Genomic DNA, 17,435 nt, shown 5'->3' on the forward strand with positions numbered 1-17,435 from the left:
TGACACTTGAAACGTGCACGATGATTTTCGGTTCGCTCGGAGCGCGCCGCAGGGGGGTACCCCCCGCGGCGCGCTCCGAACGAACCGAAAATCATCGCTCGATCATATGCGTGCACGTTTCAAGTGTCAGGTTGGCTCAGTGCATATTTTGTGAGTATGTCATGAGGTGTAGTACGAAGTTTGGGGGCAAACTGTGCAGCGGTTCTGTTGGAAATTTCTGCATTTTGATGGACGTTTTTGTACTTGATTAGTGTTTTGTGCTGAAAACCATTTTGCGGGGTTCTTAATCTATGAGGCTCCACTATGTGGAGCCTCATACGTTAGTTCTAGGAGTAGCGATCGATAGCGATAGCATGGCCGGCTATGCATTGTGCTCTGTCAACTGGTCGGAATCGACATCGTAAAAATGCCAAGAAAACACCGATGGAGAAAGATCATTTTTGCAAGTTAATTTACAGAATTGATCTAGCTTATCTGTGTATGTATTTTCTGTGCTTATCTGTGTATGTATTTTCTGTGTTCAAGAGTTCATTTTGAGATCGCACTACATGCCGCGTGTTTCCCGAAATTTTTGACGGTAAAAACGGGTCTGTCGGCCCATGGTGGGCCGCTCACCACACACGCACGCATCACACACCTCGGAGTTTCGGCCAGCTCCCCGCGTCGTGACTAGCGTTGTGCATATGGTGCAAACGACCTGAATTTTCCATTATTTTTTGAAATTATCGAACGTAAATATATTGACAAAAATTAAAAGTAGGTTTTATTCACTTTTTGTTGCCATTTCGTGTATAGCTTTCATAGTGCAATGAAACTAGTTCAGGCTAAAACTTCGCATATAATTGAATACCCCAATCAATCTGCATAAAAAATTGGCAAAAAAAAGAAGAATTTCCGACCGACCGACCCCATTTTTGAAAGGCATGTAATCGGAAGCAGAACTATTTTTTTGGCCTAATTAAGGTAGGTTTTATTCATTTTTTTGTGGCCATCTTTTTGTGTATAGCTTTCATAGTGCAGCAATGAAAATAAAATCAGGCTAAAACTTCGCATATTGAGGCCTAATTGAATACCCCATTCAAGCGGCATAAAAAAAATGGCCCAAAAAAACCCCCAAAAATCCGACCGACCGACCCTATTTTTAAAAGGCATGTAATCTGAGGCAGAACCATATATTTTTTTTGCGGCCTCAGATCATGGGGGAAGAAAATAGACCTCTATTGCTCAGGTGACATGATGACATGGGTGTTGATGACCATAGTCTTGTTATGACTTATGTGAAACTGATTAACTGGTGGGTACACGCTGTATAAGACGGACCAGTCAAAAACCTGGCGGACCAGTCAAAATTCTAGCCAACTGGTCCGGCTGGCCAGTCAAAAAAAAAGTTAAGGGCAACCCCTGCATCACCAGCCGGGATATTGTGCAACAACTCACTAAGCTGAAGATAGAAGTCGTCTTTAGACTCTGGGTAGGTGCATAGGCAGAGATTAGAGTGACTATCAAAGGCTATTAATAATATCACTCAATCTAAAAACAAAAAGAAAACAAAAATCCCCCACTTGCATTATTGTCCATTCATCAGCCATAAAAAAATTGTTGTGCGTCAATTTTGATCTGTTGAGTAAATTTCTTTTTTTCTTTAAAATTTTCTGTAGCCACAACAGTGCCCTTTAGTGCTGCACCACCTCAAATATTTAGCACTAAGGAGCACAAGGGCACCAAGACAAATGATAGGGCACCAAGTCAAATGATGTAAGCCCATATGAGAACTCAAACAAACAAAGCAGTACCACTTTGCTATTTTTTCCCAAGCTTGGATGGTACAGACAAAGAATATTTTTTTAAACGCATCACTACATCAATTCCAGAACTTTGGTCTGACCAGAGACCCACTATTTTTCTTTTGGCCTCACGGCCTGTGCGCAATTCTGTCTCATGTTGGATGAATGCCCCGTACATGTAGAGTCCCCAATTTTCGGACTAGGCATGAACCAAGGACTCCTCAATTCATACTAGGATAACTGAGATTACAACTTGAAATAAAAAGGAATCAAACCAAACAAGCAGATCTGAACCAAAAACTTTTCAATTCATTCAAGGATAACTAAGGCTACACCTTGGAACAGAAGAGGAATTGAACCAAGGTCAAACCCATACAGGACTCAAACTTGCTACTTACTTTATCATCAATGGTGTCAATCTAAGTCAGCACAACTCCGTCAATCAGTGGAGGTTGATCCATGTCTCAATGGTGTGCTCAATTGATTGCCTGGTCCACTGCTTCGTTACCACCCAAATGACTCTCCAACCAAGAGAACTTACTTAGACTGGTTGATTTTTATCAGCTGTTTGAGCAAAAAATAACAGTAATCATAGGAAAATGAGACATATTCTGTCTTTGTACAGTTCTCTCTTGAAGGCATTACTAGTGTTCAAAAATTACCCACATTCAAAAAGGTGTCATTACATTGAGAGAAGTCTGCTTTAGGTTGACATCGTTTTTTAGAAATAAAAAAAAAATCGAATTTGATCAAAACAAAACAGGGGCCCTACACTATACTAAACTATACATGATCGCCAAAATGATGATACTGATACTAACAACATAAATCTGGGACTGCATGCACTGAGAATTAACATTCCCAATTGTGTTAGGAAAATAACTCAGCATTTTTTTCTTGACTCTCATTTGTGTCCATAGACTTTATACACACACACCCACACACCCAAGTCTACGTTACATACCAAGTGTGGACTTTCCATTGCTTTCGTGTAGTTAAGAAAAACCAGTGAAAAAAAATCATTTTTCTCAAACTGTGAAAACTCTTTCAACCCAAATTTTTTTTCTATGATTCCCTTTAGTGTTTCTCTTCATTCTGCTATGCTACAGATAAACCTAACCCCAAAATGCCTCTAAACCCGTTTTCCAGAAATGGGGAAACACTGTGTGGACTTGCCCAAGTCCACACAGCGTCTCCTCCACCTGGTTTTAATATGTGGACCTCTTTTGTTCGTTCGGAAGTCCGCACAGTGAATGTAATGCCTGTACACACACACACACACAATCGCAGAAGTGTTGTCAGGATGCAACATTTTTCCAGTAAGGCAAAAACTGACATCAAGGGATTTTTCCTACCTTTGGAAAGTTGGTTGACTTCCCTCCTGCACCGCCGTCATGACATCCGAAATGATGCGATCGGCGATGACATTTGCTATGGCTCATCCAACAACAGAAGATGATCAAGCCCACGTGAAGGTTTGCTAGCTATTGCCAGAAGTAAACGCGAGTTCATCCAAAGACTCCTCAATATTCCAAAGGAACGGAGAGACAGAGGTTGTACACCATGTCTGCAGTCCTATGAATATTAGAAATATGATAATGAAATAAGAACATGAAACTGGAGTGGGAGGGTCTCAACCAAAGACCCATATTCCATAATCACAAACGCAGAAAAGTAAACAAACTTAGTATACACAGTGACCAAGACTGCAAGACGGACAGCTGCGTGTTTGGCAATTAAACTGTGTTTGGCGCCCTCAATATTGAGGGCGCCAAACACGTTTCATTGACTGCTCAAACCTTTGTACTGTACACAGTCTGAGATCAATGGCACAAACCACCAAAGACATAAACGCACAAACCAAGATGTGTAGAAAACATGTACCTGCGTTTCCCCAAGAGCGGATCCAAAACACAATTTTTTTTTGGGGGGGGGGGGGGGCGAAAAAAATTTGGTCCCTCAAAAAGTGATTCCACAAATTACGGCGTGGGGTTCGGGGCCCCTTAAGGGCCCCGAAAAACTTTTGGATTCTAGATGCTCTTAGGTGCGATCTGAGGGAATTTCTGACCACTTTAACCAACGTTTTAGGAGGAAAAGATGGTGGTGTACTCAGTGCCTGCCTTAATTGCGACGTCACATAAAAACAAAAATGGTTTCATTTTGAGAAAAAAAACCCCCAACTGTCGCGACATAAAAAACCCGCATGCACAGGGCGCGCCGCCCTTTTGAATTTCGATGGCTTCAGACCTTTCAATCGGCTCCCATAGAGTGATATTTGGGCAATTCTTTGGTAACGGAATTACGGAATTGTGTCACTTTGTCAAGGTTTATTCTTTCCCAAGAAAATATGTTCAATGCTAGGCAACTAATCTAAACATGGAAAGGGAGCCAAGACCCAGTAGAATTGATTGACCGCTAAAAAAAAAAAAAAAACCACAAGATTACCCTTTTAGGGGCGGAGCTTAATATCGGTAACGGAATTACGGACGAAGGACAAGCATATTTGAGTTCTCGCATAAATTAATAAAACTCTCTGAAGTTTTGAAATTTTAAAATTGGACACTACCTGTTATTTGTAGAGTTCAGGGGTGTTGTTAACTACAATGCAGAACAAAGTTGAAAAAATAATCACTCTTTTCATAATTTGCATTTTAATCACGGTAACGGAATTACGCCTGGGCGGTAACGGAATTACGCCATAGGTTTACATGTAATAGGTAAATGCAATACATTAACATTGAATTAAACATAAACTCATCACAATACAAATTTTAGAAGTATGTAAAATGCCACAAGGGGAAAGCTCAGTGAAAATAAGCAGATCAAAATGTAAATGTAGGCCTAAACATGTCTGGGCTTCATTTTTTAGGTCAAAGGTCAAGGTTAAATGAAAGCAGTCTGGTGATGGCTGCATTGCCTGTTAGCAATGTATATTTATTTTTTAACGAAAATCAAATTTTACTATGAACAATTATTATCCTATTTCACTAGTTTATCGTGGAAAATACAATTAAACTGTACTGGTTGGCATCTCTGAGCAAGGGAAGATGTTAAGTAGAAGTACAAGTACAGTCTGGTACTCAACTTTCATATACTTGTTGTGGAATATATTTTCTCTGGGTACCAGACAACGGCTTTGGCAACATATTTAAAGGGAATGTACATCATTGGATTTTGCTGTAATTTTCAGAAATGAACTATTTGAGGGGTTAGTATACATGTAATAGATCAAATATTGTTACACTGACATGTTTGAAGTTTTCCGTTCGAAAATGCTGGAAAACCAAGAAAAACAAAACTGTTCAAGTAGTCTGGTTCCTTGACTCCACTAAAGGTAAAATGGATCAATTTATAGATGCTGGAAAAGTGGAAGGTAAGGGAACCAGACTAGCTGGCCTGCACCCATTCATGAACATGTAACAAATAGGTGTAGCAAACAAAATTTGGACTGGAAAGAGTGTAAAGTTGGAGCAGTAGTTGAAAAATATTTAGGTTTTTCCAACGGTGGTCGGCCGACCACCGTTGGAAATGTATACAAAAATATCATTTTTTTGAAAATTACTTCACACCAGGTGCCATAATTTTACAGGATGCTTTAGACTGTCATTTACCAACATCCTAGTAAGGTATTTGGTAAAAACTTGGTAGTTTTATTTTCTGATGTTTGCAAATGTTGTATATTCCCTTTAAGCATCCAAACAATTAGCATTTTTTAAATAGTAAAAAAGAAAAAGTAAAAGTAAAAAATATCAATGGAACCCCTGATTATTTTTAATTGTATAATAGCAATTAAAGAGGGAAATGATTTAACAAGTAATTTAGTATTTAAAGTTATTGTCCAAGGTTTACATGCAAATCTCCTATTTAATATGTCATGTACATGTACATAATCTGGGGGAAGTGTGCATACTTTGTGCATGTGTAATTCCGTTACCGTAATTCCGTTACCGTTTCGTAATTCCGTTACCACTTGGAAAAATGCCAAGAAATTACTATTTTAAAGTTTTTATTTTTCATTTATGTTTATAGTAGGGTCTTTTCTCAACATACATGATTTGTAGAAAAAAAACAAGAACATTTGTGAAATAAGTAACTTTTGCCATTTTTTCGGTAACGGAATTACGTGCTAATTTTGACATTTTTAAATGAAGGCCTACACTATATATATATATATATTTATATTTTTAGATTTTTTTTTAATGACCCTGAGTAATGTTAGTAACTTGTAACATCATAAAATAAATCAAATCTTTTCCCTATAATTCAGAAAGTAATACATACACAAAATTTTATTTTTTTACCAAATCTGAACGTTTTTAATCATAAAATGCAAAAATCACTGTTTTTACCAGAAATATGTATTTTTTTTTAATTTCGTTTTTTGAACTGAATTCCCCATTTAATTGAGGTCTGGAAAAAGTACAAAAAAGGTTTAATATGTAAATATTTATTTTTGACATTTTTTGCTCTCCCATGGAGAATTGCCCATTTACACGCACTTCCAGTTTTTGTTAATGCTAACAACTCTTGATCGCCAAGGCGTTTGAAATTTTAATCAATTAAATTTAGTATTTCTTGAGTTGTTGCCCCCAAAACGAGTTCGTTCTGTATTTCAAAATTTCATATTCCTCCAGTGATTTGTCATGATGACCGTGTTACATTATGAGATTTAATTTCATGAGAAACCATCAAACAATAAAAAAGAAAATACCCGAAACAATTATAGTATTTTAAACGTGAAAACTACAAACCAAATGAAAAATAAAAAGTCAACGTCCATGGAAAAATTATAATTAATACACTCGTTTGAACAATACCCGAGCTCACCAGGCCAAGCTATATTGAGCATGGGCGGATCCAGAACACAAGGGGGGGGGGGCAAAAACAATTTTGGTACCCCCAAAGTGGGTCAAAAAATTACAACATGCCCTATCTGAGTTTAGGGGTGTAGACAACATAATGCCATTACTGCTTATAGCATTAGCACATACGAGCCAAGGGGCGTAGAAAACATGCCATTATGCGTATCACTCGGTAGCACCACCGCATATGAGCCAAAGGGCTTGGAAAACTACCATTACTGCGTATCACTCGATGACATTAGCACATACGAGCCAAGGGGCTTGAAAACATGCCATTACTGCGTATCACTCGATAGCATAAGTGCATACAAGCCAAGGGGCTTAAAAAACATGCCATTACTGCGTATCACTCGGTAGCATTAGCGCATACAAGCCAAGGGGCTTAAAAACATGCCATTACTGTGTATCACTCGATAGCATTAGCGCATACGAGCCAAGGGGCTAAAAAAATATGCCATTTCTGCGTATCACCGGATAGCATTAGCGCATACGAGCCACGGGGCTTGAAAACATGCCATTACTGCGTATCACTCTAAAGCACTTGCGCATTCCAGGAGCCAAGGGGGGGGGGGGGGGGGGGGGGGGGTGTGAAAAAAAACATGCCATATCTGCGTTTCCCTCTACAGCAAAACAAGGTTGGTCGCTTGCGGCAAACTTTCTTCAAGAACACTAGTTGCGTCCGGGCCAATATAAAAAGCCTGTCTTTTGTATGAATTTGATTTATTGATTATTGCCTATATCAAGAAAATCGATGGACCGAGAAAGTTAATAAAAATATATATATAGCGCAAAATCACATTTAAAGCACTGCATTGTTTTAGATATTATATTATTAATTGTTATTTTTGGGTTATTCCTTTGATATTCAAGAAAAGTATATTTCCCTTTATGTTCAAGAAAAATATAAAATATAATTTCAAGCAATAATTTGACATAATTAGATACAACAGGTGTTTCTGGAGTTATTATATTCTAGTCCTGAAACGAATGTACTGTTTTTGTAGACACAGGTTTTTTCTTCCGTGGCGAGAATTTTATTTATTTATTTATTTATTTATTTATTTATTTTACTTTTTGTGGTGGCGACCACTATTTGTGTAGCGCGCCCTCTTTTGAAAGAAAATTGGCATGTCAAGCACACCGGCCGGAGTGTATGTCGCCCTCGCATTGCATGAGACTCAAGCAGTGAAATGTGTTTGGCGCCCTCAATATTGAGGGCGCCAAACACGTTTTTGTCGATTTGTAAACAAACGTTCGTACTTCCAGCATGACCAGTACCGGGGCTTAATTCGTACTACTAATCAACTAATTTTTGCCATTTTTTGGTGTTATAAACTCGGCCCAAAATGCTGATGTTTAGTGATTTCATTTTAATGACATGCCATGGAAAATTTCTGCATGTGGGAAGATCGCCAGATCAAATGACTGAAATCACTGGACAGCTAGGCATGTCCGACCAAGGTGGCTGTTGTTACAACTTATACACAGCAGCTGTATTTGTAACCCGATTGTTAACTGCTACATGCTATTGCTATATAGCTATGTTGAGCGCAATTTGAGTCCCCCGCGCAAGTTTAAACCTGCGCGCGCAAGTTTAAACCTACGTGCACGCAAGTTTAAACTTGCGCTCGCATTAATTTTCTTGCTACAAATTGCGCGCGCAAGTTTAAACTTGCGTAGGGGACTGAAATTGCATTCGACAGCTATATCGTTACTGTATTGCAAAGTCACCGTCCAACTAGCAGCTGGGCAGTGACTAGTCCAGGGAACTTGGACCCAACACGCCTTTTTAACATTGGGTTAACTTTTTTTTGTTTTTTACATGGTTAACTGGCTATTGCCAGACTAGGAGTTTGCCCCACTATCTTGACTATGTGCCAATGCAGTGCAAAGTGCAAAAATGATGATAAGACTTAAATCTGGGACTGAAAAATATTTCCAATTTTGTTAGGAAAAATTAAAAAATTTCCTTCACTCTCCATAACTTTGTACACAACCGCTGAAGTAGCGTCAGGTTGCAACATTCTTTCCGAAATGAAGTCCGAGAAACCATTTGGTTGGTTACATGTACATGGTAATCTGGTTCCAACAGCCAAAAATTCTGACGTTGAATACTATACTAAGGTCAGGGAACCAGATGCATAAGATGGTCGTGTATTGATAGCTGTTGGTTAACGACTGCTGTGATGGTAGCCCTATGTGCCTGGGATATTGCTATGCTGTATCGTAGCCACACCTCCAACCTAAAAGGTCAGCTGATTCTTTTCAGGTTGTCTTCTATGACCTCTCAGGTTTTGCGCCCCGGGCTTATTAGGTAATCTTACCTCAATGTACAGAGTTGACTGATGTCAGCATTCAGATGACCCCAAAGCTGTGACATCTTGTGATGCAAATCATCTTGTCGCTGCAGCCGGTACCAGTAGCGATGCGAAGGATGTAAAGTTCCAATGACCACGCTCCGGCCCAGGCATGTCGTCACAGCTGTCTGAGCAGACTCTGCTGGGGCCTGTCCCGGGCCCAGGGAGGAATCTATTCCCATTCAGTGGCCTCTCCATTCCTGGAGTCAATGCTTTCGAGTCCAGAGATGATTTGTAGGCTTTCTGTAGCGCAAAATAATATACACTAACCAAGCTGGCGCAGAAGACTCACCAAGCACTAAATCCTCAGCGCGCGCGACGGAGGTACTGAAAATTGGCCAGATTGCGTGGGTGAATTACTACACAGCCGCAGATCGAGTGCTTGTTCATGTTTGTATGTGCATAATGGTAGTCTGGTTCCCAATCCAACAGATTCTGACCATTTGTCACCAGTTGTATTTCTGACGAATTCATTTCATGAAGGGGGAATTTATTTGCTTATTTCTAATATTATACACAACTCACATTTGTATGTCTGCATGTTTGCATGCTTCGACTCCATTCAGTAGTGCCCCTGTTGACTACATGCGATTCTGCATAATGTATTGATATAATTAAAGCGGGGCGAGTTTATTGAGTAGTTTCAAATCTTCAAAGAGCTGACATACCAACGAATAAGCAAAAATCCTGTTTCGAGTTATTCACATTTGAAGTTGGACATTTTTCTGGGCGTCGTATTTCACCCTTAATATTTTGATAATAACCCTTTTGGTGTATATTCGAAATGAAATAGGAAACGTAGTATCCATCAGGTTACTTATTTAATCAGAGAAATTGTGCAATATGATTTTATTTGATCGTTAATGTATTCGTCAGTTTGTCAAATTGTAACATTTCTAAAAGCCAGTTGTTCTTCACACTGTATAGCTATTCGTCAGTTTATCAGATCACGCGTGCATGCGTGCACAATCTAACAAACTGACAAATAACTTTGGAATAATCGTTGAAATTCCGTATTGCATGTCAAATTATGGATCAGTTATTGTGTCTGATTCGCCACAGGAGGGGGTCCGAATCTCAAAATCCAGACAAAAATTAAGAATTTTGGCATAAATACTTAAAAGAGAATCCTTTATACACTGTATACCAAAAAACCCCAAAATCTAAAAATTGCCAAAATGGTAGATTTGCCAGTGTGTCGGCTCTGCAACAAAATTACAGACAACTGCTTTCCTGTTCCTTTGATTGGACTACTATTTGTTTTCAGATATAGCGCCCTATAATGCTCTGAATTTATGAAGCAGTTGGCTTTCTGCACTCGTACCCTCTGCCTTGCTTGCAAACAGAGCAGGAACATTGATCGCTATAACAGAAATCAGTGGCTAAAATAGACATGATGGCCCTACACACATGTACATGTAAGCTCGGTTCCATTTCTGGTTTGGCTTTATCATTACAAATGTGTTAATTTTCCAATAATAGTTTTCAAAAATCACTTGCTTGAACAATTTTACATAAAAGAACTAGGCATCCCCTGTACGTTTCAAGTGATTTGTTTTTTCAGCTAAATTGAAAAATATATGAATGTGTTTTATGGTTCTGTAGGCATCCTCCCTGAAAGTTTAAAGCAATTTGAGGACGACAGGATGCATCTCTTTCATATACTGTAAATATCTGAGAAATGGTCTCTACAGTGGATCAACATACAAATGCCTTTTATTCCGTCCAGTTCATTTGAACATTGGTCTGCAAATAATAAAAGAAACTAATATTATATGGGGGTACCGTTTATTGAGTCATGATTAGAAGATTATTTTATACACAAGGCTGGCGTTTCAATTTTTACAATCTGTTCACAGTGAAAATGATTACTGGCTGGCTCAGAGACATGAACAAATAAACTTTTATAACTTGTACGTCTCGTCTGACAAATTTCATCCTCCTACATGTCAAGCACCTGGGTTTTCTCTCAAATTCAATTTTCAATTCTCCATAATTTTACGGAATAATTTTAATCTACTTGTATTTACATCAAATATACACGTGTACAATTTTCCCATGTACTCTCATAACAATCGCTCCTAGGTGTATAAATGTCTAGCTTGTATGTTTGTAAGTTTTACCAAACCCCAAACTTTTTGTGATTATTTTTGGATGCCTTCAGTAGTCTTGGTTCAAAATGCTTGTGATCGTGCATAGTGCGCCGTCTAACGACACAATAATTAGACTCTCACTAACGTCTTGCAAATTTTGTAGTAGTGGTCTTAAGTTTTCTTTATTTTCTTCCAAAGCTTTTCTAGGAAAGCAATCAGCAATCAGGATATGGTTTAAAGTCAGTCAGGCGCGTCAGTCACATTAAAATAAATATATGCGCTACGCGTAGAAATTCCATTGTGAATTTTGGTGATCAAGAATCACTAATTAGATATGCAACGCAGTGATACTCGCGTACGACTACCAGTATCAAATTGAAAGTCGCCATTTTGTTCAACAATATTAATATTTACACCAACAGTCTCATTTACAAAATGTACATGAAACGGCCTTGCTCCAATTCCTATGAATTCCCAAGACGTTAGTTCTTGGGAAATATATTTTCCAGGGTCAGTGTCTACCAGAAGGTCTTTGAGACTTTGACATAATTTACAAATTACCTGGAAGTACGCTGACAATAGACGTGGCCGTACATGTAAAAGCTAGGCTCCTAAACAGTCTGGCGCCTGGTGCCATGTTAAAACTTAACATATTGCAAACAACACATTATCAGGGTACAAGTCCAAGATGGTTGCTTGATGGGAAATAGTCCACAGAAGCACGGTAGATGTTAAGGTAAAGGGGCAAGTGACTCGATACCAAACGTCGCCTCAAAATGTTTCACATACTTCTCACAATGTTCACCTACAGAAAATAAGAAATGGTGAAAAAGAAAACAAAACACGACATTAAATTTAAGCTGTAATCATGATGCCATTTCAATTCTGACGAGAATCTGCTTTAAAAAATGGGTACATCTGTTAATTGATTTAGAAAGGATTTTGTTTAAAAGACCCATGACATGAATTTTACTTGAGAACATATTTTGTGCAACTCTCAATTGCTTTTAAATGTATGAAAACTATTTGACTTCCTTAATTTCATCAGGAAGTGCACAGTTTTAAGCTTCACCATTTTCCACACGTTTTATGACAATTGAGGGCGTGTTTCTGTGGTTTCATTCAGGAACACACTGTTAAGAGTTTTTAATTCAAATTGTGAACCCAATATTTACTCAATGAAAAAAGAATATGAGCAAGAAAACTTTGCTCTTTGGTGATTTATTGTTGTTTCAGCACACGACAGTAAGCCAAAGAAAAGAATCTTCACGACAGCAAATTATCCAAAATTCTGGCAAATGTTGGTGCCATTACATTAAGGTCTCCACCTTAAATGACATCAAGCTTTGCATTATGCAAAAAAAAAAACCAAAACATACTAAACTGTTTTTAAACATAGCAAAACGAAAATGAAATTGAGGTTAAATGTGACAGAATAGTGCATTTTCAGGGATTGCATTTAAAGAAATACATTACACTGCCTTTAAACATTTAAATGTCGCATCTAAATTTAGACATTTTGTACCTTTAACCCTTGCGTCCTTGCTGTCTTGCACTTACCTGGCATAAACTGAGGATATCCCCTGAGTTTGATGTTCCTCTGCTCAAAGAACTTGAAGACTGTGTAGAAGAGCATGCTGTCTGCTGTGTTCAGCGCGGCATCAAGGAACTTCCTAGCTGAGGCACTATCGGCACCCCCGACACTACGGAGAAACCTCAGTGCGGCAAGCAGCTGGTTTTTAGACAGAAGCACTTCAACTATCTCTTCGTTTGCTGTTGACACCCTCTGTTATTTTCCACCCAAAAAAGAGAAAAACATATCACGTTAAAACACTTACCATACAAAATTCTTATTAAATACTCACAAAGAGGTTTTAAGCAATTTTTTTTCCAACGGAAATATGTAGAGCTCTGCCACTATTTCCTTAATGCTTTTCATGAATTCACAATGTGGATATTTGTCATCCGCAAAGTTTTGAGTGGACTTTTAAGTCCAATATGTTATGTAAGCTGTGTAAAATCCTGCATGTTGTGAAAAGGGCTGCGGTTGGGATTGGAATCATTTGCATGGCTATCAGTCATCATGGCGAGACATCAGTTGAATGCTCAAGGGCAAATGATTCCAATCCCAAACCACATCGGCCTTTTGTCTCAGCATGCAGGAATTTACACAGCTTACATAACACAGCACTGAAATTGAATACGGCAAGGAACTTGGTCACAGTGTCCAAAAATGTTGTTGTGATCAATTGTCAATTGTGTAGTGATACATGACTAAAATTAAATGAAACTCATAGGGGTTTTAGGCCAAGGATAATGAGTATCTGCGTAGTCCAAATGGAATCAATACCCATGGAATCAAGATTGCTGAGAAGTGGTTATAACTTCAGGGACAACCTTCCGAGTAAACCCCCAGTCATACCTTGAGCATATCCAGTGCTAGTTGATGTGCCGGTGGGTAACAGCTCTCTAATGACAGCAGTAGGCAAGCAATGGGCTTAGAGTCACTTAAGACGTGATATTGCAGGAATTGATGCAGTTGATAGAAACAGTTGTGATGGACCAAGGTATTGATGACCAACTCGTACAGGAAATGCTGTTTAGAAAATATCTTCAATAAACTAAAGATCTACGGAGTGACAGTAGTTATTGGTGTTACCGTGACCGCAAACCAAAACAACACTGATACTCCACCATGCAAAGCAAAAAAATCTTATATCTTCAATAAAGTTGAAGCTTATTTTGCTGTTCAGTATTCAATCATTCTTTGTTCTTGTTTTGATTATTCAAAGGCTGAATTTACCGCAAACATTAGTATTCACAAATTATTTGACATCATGATGTCACCATATTTGATACACGCAGCACAAATGGACTTCTCCCCCCCCCCAAGAAAACCATCAAAACAACAACGTCATTTCCAAACAACAAACACAAGTTGCCCATGATTCACATGATAGTTAACAAAAATGACAGACTACTCAAAAAAGGTAAATATTCTGAAGAGAACTGCTTCTTTCCTATAGTTGTCATCCATCTGTGTATTATGCACTACGGTTCTGACATGGATATTTCAAATACCAAAGTTGCTTTGACATATTTTTTGGTGCATGCCTTAGTGTCCTTACCTGAACAGGGATTTGATAATGGTTGAGTGACCTGATGTATTCCACCAGCACTGCTACAACAAACTTATACTTGATGTCTTTGCGTTCAGCAACGGGTGTCAATACATGCGTGTACATGTCCGATTGGTCGATGACAATCTTTCTGATGATTGGGGGTCTAGCTGCGGCTGCTTTAGGAGTTCCACCGCCTTCAGGGTTCTGTCAACAAAAGAGAAGTTCTGAGAATCCTCATCAAGGAAGGCTCGATACTTACTATCTCACTATGTTCACTTTGATAACACAACACGGTACACAGAAGAATGTTCATTCCTTCAGCCACGCTTACAAGCTACTTTGGTACAAGTTCAACTGTATTACCTGGGCTGCCAACTGTTCGTCTTCAAGGAAGTTGCGATAGACCTGGTTGAGCTTGTCAAACATCCGAGCAATAATCGCTAGGCTACACTGTTGCCCCGGCAATAAGACTGGAAAATATCACAATATGGATTTTGACAGCACTAAACTTAAAAGCAACATTGCTGTCGTGTCAGGAAAACCCTCACCTTTGGTTCGGGTAATTATCAGCATCCATACTCCAATTGGTTATAAACATAGCGTATAAACCTTCAAAGCGAACATTTATTCCCTTAATAAATTGAGGAGATATGCTTTATTTATTCCATACATTTCCAAGGCAGAAATATTTAACTTTCAATCATTTAATCAAGTGAATGCTAATAAATCTACAAAAGAATTAAGTGATAATTTGAACTACAACACAACAATATGCAGGCATGCAACTAGGAATTTTTATAAAAAAAAAAGGAAACTCCAAAGACGACAATACTTTGCACAGTGTTTTTTCAATTTGTAATGACATTCGTGAGAAGTAAAAAAAAATGAGCAAATCAGTGGATCCGAGGAAAAGTTGCATGCTTGAATGTGGCAAAGAACAACCGATGGTTTCTCTAATCACTTACCTTGCTTGCAAACAAACAAGATCACCTTTTTGCTCTCCTTCCTCAAAAGTAGGAAGTCGATCAGACGGCACTGCAAAGCAAGCAAGACAATTTTAAGAGCAACTACAGATCATCATATTACTTTAACCAGTTCGTGCTGGAGGCCGTTCACACACGCAAAGCTTTGCAGTATTTGGAATGGATGACCGATAACATCATGCAGGGAGCGAAGCCAGAAATATGAGTGTGCTGCCCGAGCATGATGGCTTCAACCTGCCTGACCTAAGGTCGAGTGAAAAGTAATACCACGCCTTGTTCCTTTCTTGTTAAAACAATCCTGGCGTGAAAAAATGTACATATCTGGTTTGCAAACACAATTTCAAGAAAACAAACTTGTTCAAAAATGTAGGTGTCCGACAGGTGCAACTTTATGTACTTATTTTCACCACCGACACTCCGGGGGAGGGGGGGGGGGTGTTCTGACTCTCTGTCTTTGGAAGCAGTCCCTGTTAACTGTTCCAAATGCCAAACTTTTCATGTACTTCATTTAAACTTCAGAATATTTGGCTTTTGCAACTTTGGAAAGCTAGTAAGGAAAGAGTGAAATGTTGTCTGAGATCATCTTACGTCAACTGTGATCATCTAACATTTTCTATGATCATCTTACTTTATCTGGAATCATCTGATATTGTTTGTGATCATCTTATTACATCATCTGAAATCATTGTCTGTGATCATCTCACCTCATCTGCGATCATCTAACATTTGTCTATGACCATCTTACTTCATTTGGAATCATCTGATATTGTTTATTGTCTTACCTTGTCTGGGATCATTGTGACCAGTGGCTCCAGTCTGAGATGGACATGCCACAGACATCCCAGCCGGGCATCAATCACCGTGTTGGGTTGGAACACCACCCAGTTGGGTGAGTCTTGGTATCGGTTGCAACGTTAAGGAACAAACTGCAGCACAACCAAACCAATAACAATAACACTGCTTATGGAGCACTCTTAACCACCTAAAAACACTTCCTGGCCAGAACCCCAAACAATTATGTAAGGATACACAAATCAATGTTGACCTCGCGCATTTCTAGTCCCGTCTGCGTAGGTATCCCAGCAACCCTCAGCTTGATAGGCCAGATGGACTGGGTAGTGGTAGTTGACGTTGGGCTAGATGCAAAATGGTGCCACATTTGATGCTAAATTCGATCTGAAGATATCTCAAGAAATTGCTATTTTTGAGGTAATGATTTTAACAACGCGCAGAATTTTGCAGAGGATAGGGGGGCACCAGCATTTGATGGGGGGGCACTCGGGGGGCACTAGGTTTTCCAGGGAGGGCACGTGCCCCCCCCCTGCCCCCCCCCCCCCCTTGGCGACGCCACTGCTGACCACGCCCTCCCCCGTCACCATTATATCCAGTTGGGTTGCTTAAAATTAAGTTGCTATAAAATCCTAACAAAGGTATCACAAAGAATGAAAAATTGATGAGAGTAGTTGGTCCTTTACCTACAACACCAATAATTAATTTATTCGACATACTGGATTTGATAAAGCAACACGGTACAGATTCATCGTTCTGCAAACCTATGTAATATCGAACGAATGCCAGCGATCGAACGCATGCCAGCGATTTGAAATTTTCAAAAAAAAAATGTGATTTGTACATATCGAACAACTTGAGAAATTCTGATTCCCTCCGAAACCTATGAAATTCAGTTTTTAAAAACATAGGGGCAGCCACAATTGAAAGGACTGTTTCATGACACACGTAAGTAATTTCGAATTACTTTTTTGGTCAGTGAAGAAAATGACGACAGTAATAATTTAAGATATATTAAATCAGCGATAACATTGATCTTATATTTTTGTTGCTGTTTTGACAAATACAAACATTGCTAAAACTAGCACTACTTACGAATGTACAATGCATTAGCGTTTCAAATTGTTATGCAGTCTGTGAACAAAATCAAACATTTTTTCATCAGTTCAAAATGTTTTTAATCTAATCCTTTTCTTGTTCGCAAAAGAGCAAAACATTCATCTTTTTTACTTCAAAGTACATCCAAAGCTTTTGTTTCTCTTCAGAACGAAAGAAAATGAAATAGTTGCCACGTGATCTAAATATTAAGGACAAGTGTCTCGCGAATGTTTCATCATCTAAGGCCAAATCCGAATTCACAAGTTCGTAGAGTGCATCTCTGAAATTGTTCTATTATTGTAATGACTAGTCAGAGCACAATTCTTCTCCGTACATAGTACAGAAAT

At 38.8% G+C, this 17,435-nt stretch overlaps 1 protein-coding gene across 1 annotated transcript; it reads right to left on the reverse strand.

Annotated features, from left to right (window-relative positions):
- Positions 1 to 10,436: 10,436 nt before the first annotated feature.
- LOC119728737 (regulator of MON1-CCZ1 complex-like) lies at positions 10,437 to 16,360 on the reverse strand. Its single transcript, XM_038201093.1, has 8 exons — positions 16,231 to 16,360; positions 15,984 to 16,096; positions 15,184 to 15,253; positions 14,582 to 14,688; positions 14,225 to 14,422; positions 13,519 to 13,692; positions 12,657 to 12,882; positions 10,437 to 11,901 (listed from the first exon to the last, which is right to left on the reverse strand). Exons 1-8 carry the CDS (start codon positions 16,358 to 16,360, stop codon positions 11,828 to 11,830), a joined length of 1,092 nt encoding a protein of 363 aa, XP_038057021.1. The 3' UTR covers positions 10,437 to 11,827.
- Positions 16,361 to 17,435: the final 1,075 nt, after the last annotated feature.

The sequence above is a fragment of the Patiria miniata genome, unplaced genomic scaffold (assembly GCF_015706575.1).
Source record: "Patiria miniata isolate m_02_andy unplaced genomic scaffold, ASM1570657v1 HiC_scaffold_20, whole genome shotgun sequence".
Taxonomy (NCBI): Eukaryota; Metazoa; Echinodermata; class Asteroidea; order Valvatida; family Asterinidae; genus Patiria; species Patiria miniata.